This window comes from Bombyx mandarina, chromosome 15 (assembly GCF_030267445.1).
Source record: "Bombyx mandarina strain Sakado chromosome 15, ASM3026744v2".
Lineage (NCBI taxonomy): Eukaryota > Metazoa > Arthropoda > Insecta > Lepidoptera > Bombycidae > Bombyx > Bombyx mandarina.
The window spans coordinates 3,742,838-3,757,996 of record NC_143221.1 but is presented as its reverse complement, the minus strand read 5'-3'; the positions used below and the strand labels follow the sequence as shown (position 1 = coordinate 3,757,996).

The 15,159-nt window shown below is 40.3% G+C and overlaps 1 protein-coding gene across 3 annotated transcripts in view; it reads left to right on the top strand.

Annotated features, from left to right (window-relative positions):
* The window catches only part of LOC114245540 (uncharacterized), a 110,438-nt gene that overhangs the window by 33,602 nt on the left and 61,677 nt on the right, over positions 1–15,159 (top strand). For all 3 annotated transcript variants that reach the window (XM_028177746.2, XM_028177743.2, XM_028177747.2), the window contains exons 2-3: positions 11,883–12,026; positions 12,463–14,231. In XM_028177746.2, the coding sequence (XP_028033547.2) occupies positions 11,883–12,026; positions 12,463–14,231 (1,913 nt within the window). The remainder of the gene's footprint in view (positions 1–11,882; positions 12,027–12,462; positions 14,232–15,159) is intronic.

The following is a 15,159-nucleotide window of genomic DNA, read 5'->3' as shown; positions in this document are numbered from 1 at the left end:
AAAAAAAAATTTGTTTGTTGCACAAAATGATTATGTAGATTTTTCTGGTCTATGATATAAGTCGTTAATAAAGAAGTAATTAATGGACTTGACAAATTAGTCTTTTGAGCCTGGAAAAAAAAAGACTATCAAACATAAGCGTGAATATTTTACATGAATAAGTATAACGAATCTGAGCTAACTTAAGAACAAGGAGAGAAACATTAATTAGCCAATAAAATTCACATTAAACTTTTCAAAAAAATTAAATGCATAAATCCACAGATCCAACAATAGTTAGGGACATTTTGAATGACTTTCCCGCGCGAAGTCATTGATTGTTAAAGAAAAGTGTCAAACCAATCATGTGTTTGATTGATGTGCGATCATCGCGTCTCACTTTCGATTTCCCTCGCACACTTTGTACTTCAAAACAGTAACTTTCTCTAATGGATTTTTATGGTTGTATAATCGAGGCAGGATTTTTAACAGAACTCATAAAAGTAACTTGTATGTTGTGCAGGAAACGTCATTGTTCGTGTTACGGTCTTTAAGCCGATAATCTCTAAGATCTTTGTATTATGGGAATTTTCTTGACAACGCTATGTACTATTCATGTATCTTTGACTAGCCTAGATCGCAATATTATTCCCTCCTGAGATCCGAAAATGTACCAATGTCTAATACGCCTCCGCCGTTCTAAGATTGACTTGCAACTGTATTGTCCGAAGTTTTGGGTCATTCTAAGTTTAATTGAAGCTGCATCAGTTTCAAATATGTGTAGCTTCGAGTAGAAGCCCATTCGTGTGAAAGCTTCGGCTGTGAAAGCATGAAGAGACGTTGATTGAATAATATACCGACATTATTTTTTTTGCCCTTGTAGGTCGACTAGTATACCGCCCACCTGATGGTGAGTGGTTACTTTCGCCTATAATCTTCAGCAATGCCAGGGGCAAAGCCAAGCCGCTGCCTACAAAACGTTTTCATGATGAAAACGTGTTATCCTTACTTACGACCCAAGTGCTACATTTTAAAGTATGGGATATGACTTAAAACCTAGCAGAGTAAAAGTTACTACATTTGGGTTAAAGGAGAGAAATATGTAAAAAAAACTATAACAGAACTGCGTCACAAAGAATAAGAAACAAAACGAAAATAAAACTTTCTAGAAATTTTTAAGCGCGCAACATATTGGAAGCACTTCAAAGCGCATAAATATAAAAGCGAAGAATGCAGTTGAACTAGTTTCATGAAAAACACTGATGTCTCAGGATAGGAAGTCGTATAAACCCTTCATCTCCTGCTGTTTACGGTTAAAAGGATGTCGTAACTGCGATAGTAGTTTTTTAGGTGGGCGTTGAACTAAAAGCGATTAGCCAAGCGAAGGAAACTGCTTTAGGAACGTCCATATAATATTTAGAATACGTTTTTTTTTCTCCTACCTATGCTGTTAGCCTTCAGAGGCTATTTCAGCTTCACCCTAACGTGTGTAGGTGAGCTCACGGGGCTCAAGCCGGAGTGTTGCTAACACTGACCCTAGCAAGAGCAGTGCTTCGCAGAATCTACCACCGGATCGGAAACGCGACACACTGATCGGAAACGAGAATACGTTCCTGTTAAGAGAACATTAAGTACATTTTTTAAAGTCAACTTCTCGAAATTAGTTATAAACTGTGAAATTTACGATAGTATAGATTTTGGTTCGATGTTAGATTTCAAAATTATATGAAACAAGTAACTCTGCCTGTTAAGTTTTCACCCCTAAACAACTGGATCGATTCTTAAGAGATTCTATAAGGAAATAATTTGAACCTAAAAAATCTGCCAACTGTATCTGCCCGTATGATATCAAGTGTAGTTTACGCAGGCTTAGTGCTTAATATAATAATACTAATATTGAAAAACTATAGTGCTTTTTTATATGTATTTATAATGAAATTTAAAATCTTTCTCAACATAAATCACGTTGTAAAGCTCCTCTATTGATTACAGCTTTCGTCTTCACGGTTGGGCTGATTGCCAACGTTGGACCGTGAACTCGCATCTATCACACCGAATCTATCTATAAATAGGCAAAAACAATACGTCTTAGTCAATTTTTCCGTTCTATTTGTTAGCCGCTTTTCTTTATTTTTTTTTATTAATTAGTGACAAGCTTTAGAGTAAATAAAAAACATTGGAAACTGGTTTTCCCTACAATAAAAAATCTGTCAACTACATATAAGAAAATGTATGTTGTAATGTTGACATATCAGTGATTATGATTGAATTTTGATCATTAAGCCAACACTAGTTGCAATAAATATAGTAAATCGCGCGCTATATTTTCGGCAAGCTGCTAACTGTTTAAAGGCACCCTAAAACTCTTTCGTTCAGTTTTAACTGCCAACTATTTTAATTCTACCTCGTTTGTTGTTATCGCTTAAAAACAGAGCTACGAGCGTTGTTAAAAGTTACTAAATCATAAATTAATGTCATTCTGAATGGTTGAACTAATCAAAAAGAAACGTATTAAATTAATGTAACTAAATATACATAAACTGCCAATCTCTATACTAATATAACTAGTCAGGTAATAAGTATTGTCACACAGTAAAATCTTTTCTTTTAGAATGCTGGCCACAAAAAAGTTTATTGAATTCGAATTGCGAATTGTTCATGAAAATAAAAATGTATACTTTTAGAATTTTACTCATTTTTAAATATGGAGTGGACGCTTAAAGAAGACCGTGTTGCAGTTATTGCGTTTCATCGTTGCGGTTATGCGCCAATTCAAATTTTTAACATACTGAAAAATTTGAATATAACCAAACGATGCGTTTATCGTACCATCAAACGATACAATGAAGACTCTAGTGTAGATGACAGGTCAAGAAGTGGTCGCCCTCGGTATGTTAGGACTCCAGCAGTGTTAAAAGCTGTGAAGGCGCGAATTCAAAGAAACCGCAAACGTAAGCAGAAACTGTTGGCCCATCAGATGGGGTTAAGCAGAACCACGGTGAAAAGGGTGTTAAATGAAGACTTAGGGCTTCGGTCATATCGAAGAAAAACAGGACATCGTTTGAATGCTCGTCTAATGGACCTGAGACTGAAGAGATGCCGCGCTTTGTTGAAGCGGTACGCGGGAAAAAAATATCGGGAAATTGTTTTTTCGGATGAAAAAATTTTTACCGTAGAAGAGAGCTACAACAAACAAAATGATAAGGTGTACGCACACAGTAGTGAAGAAGCGAGCAACCGTATTCCGCGTGTCCAACGAGGTCATTTTCCATCCTCGCTCATGGTATGGTTGGGAGTTTCTTATTGGGGCTTAACAGAGGTACATTTTTGTGAGAAAGGTGTAAAAACGAATGCAGTTGTGTATCAAAATACAGTCCTGACGAACCTTGTGGAACCTGTTTCTCATACCATGTTCAATAACAGGCACTGAGTATTCCAACAAGATTCGGCGCCAGCTCATAGAGCAAAGAGCGCACAAGACTGGCTGGCGGCGCGTGAAATCGACTTCATCCGGCATGAAAACTGGCCCTCCTCCAGTCCAGATTTGAATCCGTTAGATTACAAGATATGGCAACACTTGGAGGAAAAGGCGTGCTCAAAGCCTCATCCCAATTTGGAGTCACTCAAGACATCCTTGATTAAGGCAGCCGCCGATATTGACATGGACCTCGTTCGTGCTGCGATAGACGCCTGGCCGCGCAGATTGAAGGCCTGTATTCAAAATCACGGAGGTCATTTTGAATAAACTTTAGTGTCATAAGAATCTATGTTTTGTTAAGTTCATTTTGGTTGAATGATTACATAATGAATAAACTTGTTTCAATTATTTAACATTAAACATGTGACAGAATTTATGACCTGACTAGGTATAAATAAATCTACAGTGGTTTTTACGGATGTTCCGTTATAACTACTGAACCATGCATTCCATTGACTTGAAACTTGGTATCCATGTAGAAAATACATGTACTTAAAGGATAGGCTAATATTTATATGAGCGTTGGACTCCTTACACGCTTACACCAGTTGCGGGGGCCTTAATGATGAGAATCTTTGTGGGGGTGAGAAATAATAATGTTAATTTTAATTGCCCAGCGAAGCGGACGGATACAGCTAGTCTTATAATAAGAATAGTTCAATAAAACAACATTTCGATCTTGTAACATGGGCATTCAAATTATAATGTCTGGGATTCGGTAATCACTCAACGTGTTAGGCTGTGACCGTCTCACAAATCCAAATAAAAAAGTTCAGTTCAAGTACAAACTTTAAAATTCAAGTAAGACATTAACATCGCAGGCAGCGGTTTGGCTCTGCGCCCGGCGTTGCTGAAGTCCACGGGCGACGGTAACCACTCACCATCAGGTGGGCCGTATGCTCGTCTGCCTACAAGGGGGCAATAAAAAAAAACTGTTGCGGCAATCCGCGGCTGTCAAAATTTATAAAACATTATAAACTTATTATAAAGTTATATTATTACTAGCGACCCGCCCTTGCTTCGCTTCGGAAACATTAAAACACACATGACACCAAAAAAAAAAAAAAATAGCCTATGTTCATCAGGGACAATGTCGGCTTCTAATGGAAAAAGAATTTTTCAAATCGGTCCAGTAGTTTCGGAGCCTATTCGAAACAAACAAACAAACAAATCTTTCCTCTTTATAATATTAGTATAGATTAGTATAGATGAAGTGCCAACACATTGCGAATTTTACCTAGTTAAATCAGAGGCTCTTGGAAGAGATAATTTAAGTTAAAAATGTATAAGATGATCAATATTATGTCGATGTTTATCAACAACACTTACCTACTAGTTTTTACTACGACATTCTCTCGTAACTGGCAGAAAGCCACGGAATCTAATTATAATTATCAGCGGCAGTAGAAACGCAGCTAGATAGATACAATCGATAAAACAGTTTACTAAACTACAGTTTTATATAACTTTATCTAATTTCATATTGAATTTCGTCAAAATCTGTGGTGCTGTTTGTTAGTTAGGTCATGAAAACAGAGTAACTTAAAGACAGATTAACTTTCGCATTGATAACATTAATTACCAATTTAACTACTAACATCTGCACGTTAAAAAATAAATTCCATTTATTTATTTATTTATTTATATTGCTTAAGTGTTTTTGTTGTAAAGCAATAATTGGTGCCCATGGACATCAACAACGTAATTGTTGAGACGTGAGCAGAAAAGTACCAATTTTACAGTACAACGGCTGCCCCACCATTGAAACCGAAAGGCATTACGGCTTCACAGCAGAAATACACGTCATCTCGGATCCTCCCGATCCACTAACGGTGCTTCTAGGTACTTCAAGCACCGGTCACCGTTCTCGTCGAACCCGTCGCTTGCGACGAAGGGCTCGACGAGTAAATTAACTCTCAGACACAGCCCACTGAGTTTCTCGCCGGATCTTCTTAGTGGGTCGCGTTTCCGATCCGGTGGTAGATTCTGCGAAGCACGACTCTTGCTAGGGTTCGTGTTAGCATCGTCGTCAGGTTTGAGCCCCGTGAGCTCACCTACTAGTTACGGTTACGCTGGAATAGCCTCTCTAGGGTACCAGCTTAGGTAGGTAATAAAAAAAAAAGCAGAAATAGGTCCAGTAGTGGTACCAATAATTTCATTTAAAAAATTTATATCACTCTGCAAGTTTCGAACACTGGCACAGCTGAATCGCTCGATACGAATGCACCGGGCGTCTTATCTATTAGGCCACGACGACCTGTATTACAAAGACAAATGACTCTATAGCTTTTTTTACAAAATTCGATTTTAATGAAAGAAAGACTTATATTAAAATTAAAAATCACTTGACTCGTGTTCTATTAAGTCTTATTTAGATTCTTTTGAGATTTACTCCTTTCTGGCTTTATTCAAAAGAGACCCACACGCGGTTACACTGTTTTATTATACATATTTAGATTGATCACTTATTTACAGCATTCCGATACCACATGACATGCAATAAGCTATGTTGCGTTACGTAGCCTATAAATATAAACTTATGCGCTATAGAACGGCGCTTTTTAATATAGTTTCGACCGAAACATATACAACGTACTAGCTGACCCGGCAAACATTGTTTTGCCATATATAAGATTTCTAGGGAATTTCTAGTGTAGAAAAAAAAACTAACTTATTGTAAGGGTTGTAAGGATGTGCGAAATGAGTGAAAGAGGTATGTAGTGCTGTGAACGAAGAGGGAATATATGATAAAAATAACAAAACCTCATTCAACCACATAATACCTCATTATAACAAAAAAAAATGCCCCAATAAAAAAAGATATGTTAGGGGTGGATAACCCTAATCACTTAGGGGTATGAAAAATAGATAGTAGCCGATTCTCAGGCTTACTGAATATGCATAAAAAATTTCATGAGAATCGGTCAAGCGGTTTCGGAGGAGTATGGGAACGAACATTGTGACACGAAAATTTTATATATTAGATTTATTTTAACAGCACACAGAACGTTACGTTGCGTTATAACTTATAATTATAACGTTACGTGGTTTATAGCGGGCTGCTTTTAATTTACCGACGACGAAAATAAACTGTTTGTTTAAAATCACGTTTACTAATAGCCTGCTAGCATTATATAGTATGTTACATAGTTAGGCTCGCCTTGAAGTGTATTAAACTAGAAACAATTTATAATTTTGAACGTGGCACCGGTCCATAAGTAAAAATAGCTAAAATAACATAGTTTTATTTGGACTGTAGGGCTTACATAAGTATTTTTCTTCGTGATTAGCATTTAATTCTGTTAATGTGCTAGTTACGTGACACTTCGTGTGACATAAATATGGACACCGATTTTTTTTCGCTCTTTTTTGTATTCCGAGTAGGTCTTTTACCCCACGAGTTGGGGATCTTCCGATTTCTGGTGGTATAAGACTAGGTGGAGGGTGTCAGGGTGCTTGAAACATTTCCCGTAAGATGGACTAACGGAATAGGAGTTGAAACAGGTTTCCCTCTGCATGTAAACAGTCGTCGTGGTCTAAAGGATAAGACGCCCGGTGCATTCGTGTCAAGCGATGCAACGGTGTTCGAATCTCGCAGGCGGGTACCAATTTTTCTAATGAAATACGTACTTAACAATTCTTCACGATTGACTTTCACGGTGAAGTAAAAACATAGTATAATAAAAATCAAACCCGCAATATTATAATTTTCGTAATACTGGTGATAGGACGTCTTATGACGGTTAGGTAGCACGATCCCACTTATTTCTGCTATGAAGCAGTAATGCGTTTCGGTTTGAAGGGTGGAGCAGCCGTTGTAACTATACTGATACCTCAGAACTTATATCTCAAGGTGGATGGCGGCATTTACGTTGTAGATGTCTGTGGGCTTCGATAACCGCTTAACACCAGATGGGCCGTGAGCTCGTCAACCCACCCTAAACAATAAAAAAATAAAAAATATAGTTGAGCAACCTAATATTCAAGGGTAGGTAGCGTGCATTTCACCGTCCCCTTTGAGACATAATTACGCGATCTCAATTGTAATGGCTAATGTAAAGTAATCAATAAGCTAATAACCTGCAGACCGCTGGCACCGACCCGTGTAGACCTAGAAGATGACCTATCACTAGTTATTATAAAAATACATAAACTTTGCTGGTTTGTTTTTTATTACACGATGTTATTTCTTCATAGCGGAAGTCGTTCGTCAAAATATGAACATAATACACCCGCAGAGTTAGTCACATTAAGGAAATTGAAACTAACTCGTGACGTAACGTAATGAGTTGGAATACGCAACGGCTTGACATTGCTGACATTGCTGATGCTCATGAGCGGTGGTGAAGGCTTACGATCAAATACGCCTTTAGCTCACCTGCCTATCTACAGCCATAAAAAGCAAAAAACGACCATAACACTTGTTGCATAAAGACCTTTTTCATCTCAATCGATCTAAATCATTTAATGAACAAGATTAACCTCATTCGTTAATTAAGTTCTAAGAACGAACCGAACATTTATTATATTGCCAACAGGATGTTGTACAATTACAAAGTGAACCCACAATTAAGATCTGTAATAAGTGTAACGGAATAATTCAAAGCGGGACATTTTGTGACACTTAAGTTTTTAATAATAGCTATATAGACACACATATTGAGACACACACACCACTTTACTGGTGGCAGGACTTATAGTGAGTCCGCGCGAGTAGGTACCACCACCCTGCTTATTTCTGCCGTGAAGCAGTAATGCGTTTCGGTTTGAAGGGTGGGGCAGCCGTTGTAACTATACCGAGACCTTAGAACTTATATCTCCAGGTGGGTGGCGTATATACGTTGTAGATGTCTATGGGCTCCAGTAACCACTTAATACCAGGTGAGCTGTGAGCTCTTCCACCCATCTAAGCAATAAAAAATAAATAAATAATAATATATTGAGGGCTGAATGAAAGGTTATTTAAGCGACATTTCGCTTGACACGCGACATTTATCTTTGTAATTAAAGATGCGTTTTATTTGGTATTACCATCAACGATTCGATGTTTTTAACTGAACTTTAATTAAGTTTACCTCATTCAAATAGCTGAAGAAGTTTCTTTGTTATGATATCTTTCTAAATGTTAAACTTTAAAAAGCCGTTGTACAATTAATAAAATGTGGTTTAAACCAAATAAATAACCTTTCAACCCTCGATATGTATCGTGGTTTTTTTTTGTTATCGATAGCAAAACACAATTATTTTAAACTTTCGTGATTGTATACACTAAGAAATATATACAGTGAAAGCTCGATAATGGCGCTCCTAAACACGTCATTACGAATTCTCCCGATCCATTAACGGTGTTTTTAGGTACCTCAAACACCGGTCACCGTCATCGCCAAACCCGTCCCTTGCGACGAAGGGCTCGACGAGTAAATTAACCCATAGACACAGCCCACTGAGTTTCTCGCCGGATCTTCTCAGTGGGTCGCGTTGCCGATCCAATGGTAGATTCTGGGAAGCACTGCTCTAGCTAGAGCCAGTGTTAGCGACACTCCCGGCTTAAGCCCCGTGAGCTCACCTACTCGGCCTGTTACGCTGACATAGCCTCTCAAGTCTAGGCAGGAAAAAAATTGGTGCTTCCTTCACTCGTGTTTTCTCGGAGGCCGCGTAACTAAAGGAAGATAGATTTTTAAAATTCTATTTTGCTCCACACCTTCAAACTTTTCCAACGCGAACACAAAATAGTACAAAATAGATCACTTCGATGAGGACTAGATAGAGGACTGAATATAATTACGAGAAAATCGTAGTAACACATTTCAAATAGGAAGTCGTCGTGGCCTACAAGGATAAGACACCCGGTGGTGCATTCGTATCGAGCGACAGTACCGGTGTTCGAATCCCCCGGGGAGGTACCAATTTTTGTAATGAAATACGTACTTAACCCATGATCACGAATGTGTACATACACATGTATTTATTATAGCCGATGATGTTATTAGCCATTTAACATTTACCCGGGTATATCATTTAACATGATCAATATATCCTATTTGTTAGTCCTGTTTACAAATAATTTTCGCCCGAAATTTCCTCATAGTCTATTCTACCATTTTTGTGTGATTAACCAACAAACATTGAAAATAGGCAGATAGGAGAAACAGTTCAGTAGCATCAAGTAGCTAGTACCACTTGATGAGCTTTGTATTTTAGTGTTATTTACAAAACTTAGAGCTCATATACCTACTCGTATATAACTCGTATGATATATTATATTTTAAATACCCAATTTATATCCACAAAAAATAAAACAAAATCCACAAATTATGTAACAGAAAATGAATGAAATTTTGAGGTCACACTGTACATGTTTGAATTTCGATCTTCAGTCTAGACTACTTAAAGCTATTTATCGAAAAGCACAACTGGAACGTATCAGCGGTAATGTAAATCACATCATAATGTTATTAAATATTTGTTATACCGTTATTATACGTAACGAAAACAGATATGATTAAATGTAGCGCGAGCTTACGTCGAAATAACATTGCCGATTCACTTGGCAAAACTACAAGAAAATCATTGTGCATGCGCAAATCGATTTACAACTTACAACAGCGAATCCTAATTCGAAATCGTAAATAGTATTCCCACAGCACTCGACCCGAGAATCAAACCGTTACAACACATGTCGGACAGGTGGACAATCCCCATTGTGTGCTGAATAACAAATGATGAAGCGGCTCCAAATCGCTTTGAGATCCGCCTCTGACTCTGTCACACCTGCCTACCGAATTCTAATTATTCTAATTCTGTGTTTGTTTACAGAATTAATTCACGACATGACCTGATGAGACATTTATTTACCTTGGAAATGAACTTTTTATAGTCCACGCTAAACCCGCCGACACTAAAACGGATTTATCATACAGTTAATCATGATTGTGCTTTCCTGATTGAAGGATCGAACAAAAGTATACAATACACTAATATTCGACCGTAGATCTGAAGGTGATTCGCGACATTCTTGTGACAATCTATCCGTCCCCATACAATTCCATGGGTTGTTATATAGTGAATTTTATAATTTCTATTCATCGGAAACCGTAAATCGAAATATCGACTCGCTCATCACGAGATCTCGTATTTTTGAGTATTTAAAATACTCCGTTTGAGATGTAGGCGTTCATTGTATTTCGGAATTCGCTTAGATTCTGTCCAGAATGGATTATTACTCTGACGTCACTCAAATGTATTTTTTTTTGAAGGGATTTTATGACCTGGTAACTAAGACCTTTATTTAGGTCATGTCTTATTTTAAATTATATTCTTATTTTTATGAAAAATGATCTGTACTTAATATGGAGTGAAATAAAATGAAATGAAGATGATTAATTTGAGACATTAATCAACTGGGATGAAATTAAATGAAATGAGATGAGATGATATGGGATGAAATTTAATCTCAGTAAAATGGTGGTCATTTACTGAGATTTTTTCAGTGGACTTTTTGGAGGATCCCGAGAAGTTACGTACAGCGGTTTTGTTTCATTTTCCCACATTTGTGCACTTTCACAGATATTAAACGGTTAATAAACCACCGTTATTACACATTTAAACCTGAAGAAACACTAAATAGAAAAAATAAAACAAATCACACAACTTCACTCCTCGCGTTCCCGCCAAAAAGTTCCACTCAAATGTATAAAAGGGTTGCCATGGTAACCGTTGTTGTTTGCGGACCAGTGACGCGCGCCTGAAATCGTGATTCACGTCTAAAATAAAACAAAAAAATCAATAATTAAAAACACATTGAATTATGCAATTTTATACAAGTAAATATGTATTTTATCAGTAATATAAATTAACGTCTTGTCTGATTTTTAACAATTAATGCAATTCTGCACTTTGTTACTCATAAATCTGAATAGTCGATTATTCATTCGTGATTTTGGATGCATATAAATAAAATATCAAAAAGCAGAAAATTATTACTCCGTTTCGGTACTTTACAGCGTTGAACTAAGCAGCGATCAATCCGGTATATTTATATTATATTTCCGGTTAGAAATTAAAACAGACGCCAAGCAAAAAAGTTGCTACCAGCTGTTTATCATTAACCTAGAAACGTTTAAGCTTATCGTCACTAAGTTAAAGTTATAATTATCAAAAGACTTGGCAATTACTGTCTATTTAATAGTGAGCTACTGTCTATTTAATAGTAACATTATGGACAAGAATAAAAAAATACGAAAATGACTGTTGTCGTTTTACTACAGCTTGCTACTGATAGCGCCATCTGTTGATAGGTTGTTGTATTAAATCGGTAATTTTATTTTACTCTAGAAATGAGTAATATCATAATTTTATTAATTGGTACTAAAATATAAATGTCATGCTGGGTCTAAGTCTATAAATTATGTTGTTTTTTCCACAGGTGATAATGGCAGTACTCACGCTTTGTACCTCGAAACTATAGTCGAGGAGACAAGCGATGATTTGCGCTCCGAAAAATCTTCGGGTGGAACATGGCTGTCCGACTCGGACGCAGATTCCGTCATTCATGTACCAGCAAATGCAGGTCGGTATTAAAAATAATAATTTTTATATAAACTATGGCCATCTAGTGAGGAGTAGCAATTTTATTAAAACATTTTCCCACGTCAGCAGATAGATGGCGCTGTTTTTCGGCACTTTAAGAATTTTCATTTAAAAATGTTTAAAATAGACTAAATAAAAAATAAGCTTTTGTTACAAATACGAAAACTATAAATACGAAATATGTATTATTTTTGTTATGTTTACTAATTACATATTAGTATTTGAAAACAATGAGATCTGGTTTTGTTAAATTTGTGTCAATGACGTGAGAGGCAAATCTTTTGGACAACATCCAAGATAATGATCACACATTCTAATTCGTTGTCATTGTCACTGTCGCTGTCTGAACGTAGCGACGTTTCTACGCTGTTGCAAGTCAGAGTTTATACGTGCTTAACGTGGTGTTTCTTCACCAGGGTCAGAGTGCGACAGCGAGTCAGAGCGCGAGTGGGCTTGTCCGGCGAAGCGACGACGCCGCGAGCGGGACTCCTCGCCCGCAAGCTCCGACTCACTCTCGCGCTCCTCGAGCCTCGCTCAATTCGAGTCACTCGAAAGGTCATGCGCGGCTCCCGCCTCGCCGAGCCTGTCGCCAGACTCCCTCGAGTCTCCTCCACCGTCTCCTCCACCGACGCGAGTGCCTGCAACCCGAACCCATTTGTCTGCCGAAAACCTCAGCGAGGACAGCGGATACAGTGAGAGATCTCGACGGCCGCCCCCACCCGCACATCGGCGTCCTCCCGAAATAGCGCAGCAGGCGTCCGTCGGTGCCGGCAGCGAACCCTGCCTCGCTATCTCACCCAGTCCTGAGCGCCGGCCTCCCCGCACCGCGCGCGCTCTGTCGCTCCCCGCGGAGCTTGACGTGTGCGCTGAACCGCGAAGACACGCCGGGCATCGTTCGCGTTTCCGGCAAAGTTTCGAAGTGAGCGACAGCCTCACCGTCAGCGTGGCCGACCTCACCGCCCTCGACTACAGGGGCGGAACGCGGCGTCCGCGCTTGCCGCCCCCGCCACCTCCGCCCCGCGCACCGCGACACCCTCCTCCTCCGCCTCCACCTCCTGTTGAAAAGGATATCAGCCATGAATCAGTATCGCCCATTCGAGAACCAAGCGCTGGAAGCGATTCCACCACAGAGTCTGAACGCGCCTTCGCGAGAGAAATGGAACTAACAGCTCGACGTCTCGACGAAAGTGCGAGGAGAGTTCTCTCCGAAACCGGCGACTATGACAGAGAATTGTCTGTGCTGACAGCGAAAAGGATGCGCGACTCGTGGGGTGCCTGGGACGACGTTCTCGACGAGCTGCGAAGACGTATAGAACCGTCTTCTCCAACACCGTCACCTCCACGATCACCATCACCGGATCCCGTGCGACAACCAGCTTTCACATCTACTCCGCTAAGATCACCCTGTGACGCGCGGGTACGATCGACACCGGAGCTACGCGCTCGCGCTACTCCTCATCGTGAGACACCGGAAGAGCTACGAGCCTCTCTGCAGTTAGTAGCCACACCACCGCCCGGCACGGGGCCTCCCGCGCGATCCGTATCGGCAGGGTCGAAAGGAGTCACGTTCTCTCCGGTGGTTGCAGAAGTAAGTTGGCGTGAGACTAGTACAAGCACAACCGAGAGCGAATCGACGGCGAGCGATGACGCCGATGACGCAGAAGTCGAAGTGGTCGTGGAGGGGGGAAGCGAAGAGCCGCGCGCGCCGGCCTCAGATCGCTCCACTGCCATGACGGAAGCGAGCGCGCGCGCGCCGCGCGGCCGTATCGCGGGCTTCCTATCGCGATTCGCGAATTTCCGATTTTCTGGGCGCAAAGAGAAAAAAACGAGGGGCGCAGGCGCGAACGGCCGACCACCCGCTGGCGGTCCGGCACTAGCGGCAGACGCGGGGCAGGCAGGGCGCGCGGCGGGCGCCGGGCCGCAGTATGTGCGTATTCCACTGAAAGAAGAGGGTGTGTCGCGCACGGCGGCACCCCCGGCTGCGGGCGGCGTGGCGCACAAGCCGCCGCGGCCGCGCCCGCCGCCTGCTCCGGCGGCCGGCGTGCTGGAGACGGACGTGGACACGCAGCGCACGGTGCTGCACGCGCGCTCGCTGCTGGCACTGGCGCCTCCGGACCAGCGCGCCCCTCGCCCTCACAAGTCGATGGAGTTCCTGCTGGACAAGGAGAGTGCTCAAGCAGTGCAGGTTGGTTTGTTACATATACTAATTTCACAATAACTCGAGTCAATCACCGGCATTGCAATGTTTACAAACAGAGCGATCGATACCGGGCCACAGCTTAACATAGTACCTATAAAGGTATCTAAAAAGACGCACAATGTATTGTACGAATATTGCATCGCATAACATCACGCGCACTAACGGTACGCGTGCCCTCGGTAACGTGCTGACCCGAAACCGAATTGGAAATCTGTCGTCCTAATCAAACACTTCTATAACGTCGGATATTGCATAGTCAAAATGTTAACACGCAACGTTTTTGGGGCGAGGGACTCCGGTCCCCCGAGACTAATTATATAAGCACGATATTAACATGTAGCCTATTAAACAGGACAGAGGTGAAAGTGTCACATCGCATAGACAACGCCATATCCAGACATGAATGGTAGGCGTTACTGGTACATTATCATTATGACGCATCCGCAGAGACAACTATTCGCATATACTGTTAACTTGTTTATTTACACATGGCGTTAGAAATACGTAGACGCTTAAAAAAAACCTATCGATTACGTCAGAAATGCTCTAATATATGAACCTGCAAAAACCACACAAAACAATTCGGTAAACTGACGCCAAACAACGATTTTCTTTACTATGCAAGCGTTGCAATACAAAACGCTTGAAGGTACTTAAAGTTTTTACGGACCTTTTTTTTACTAAACATTCCATTAAGCGTCGGAGAGCGACAATAAACTATTTAAATAGTTTAGTGGGAACAGAAAGACTATGCAAGTGGATCTCGCGCGCTGCCCTTGGCAGATTATAATTACTCAACGTCAAATAGTAAATAAGTCTAGTATCGCTTTTGGAATATGGAATTTTATCAATGCAAAAAATACATACCCCGATACGAAAACTTCGTCTTTTTGTAAGTAATCAAATAAAACCT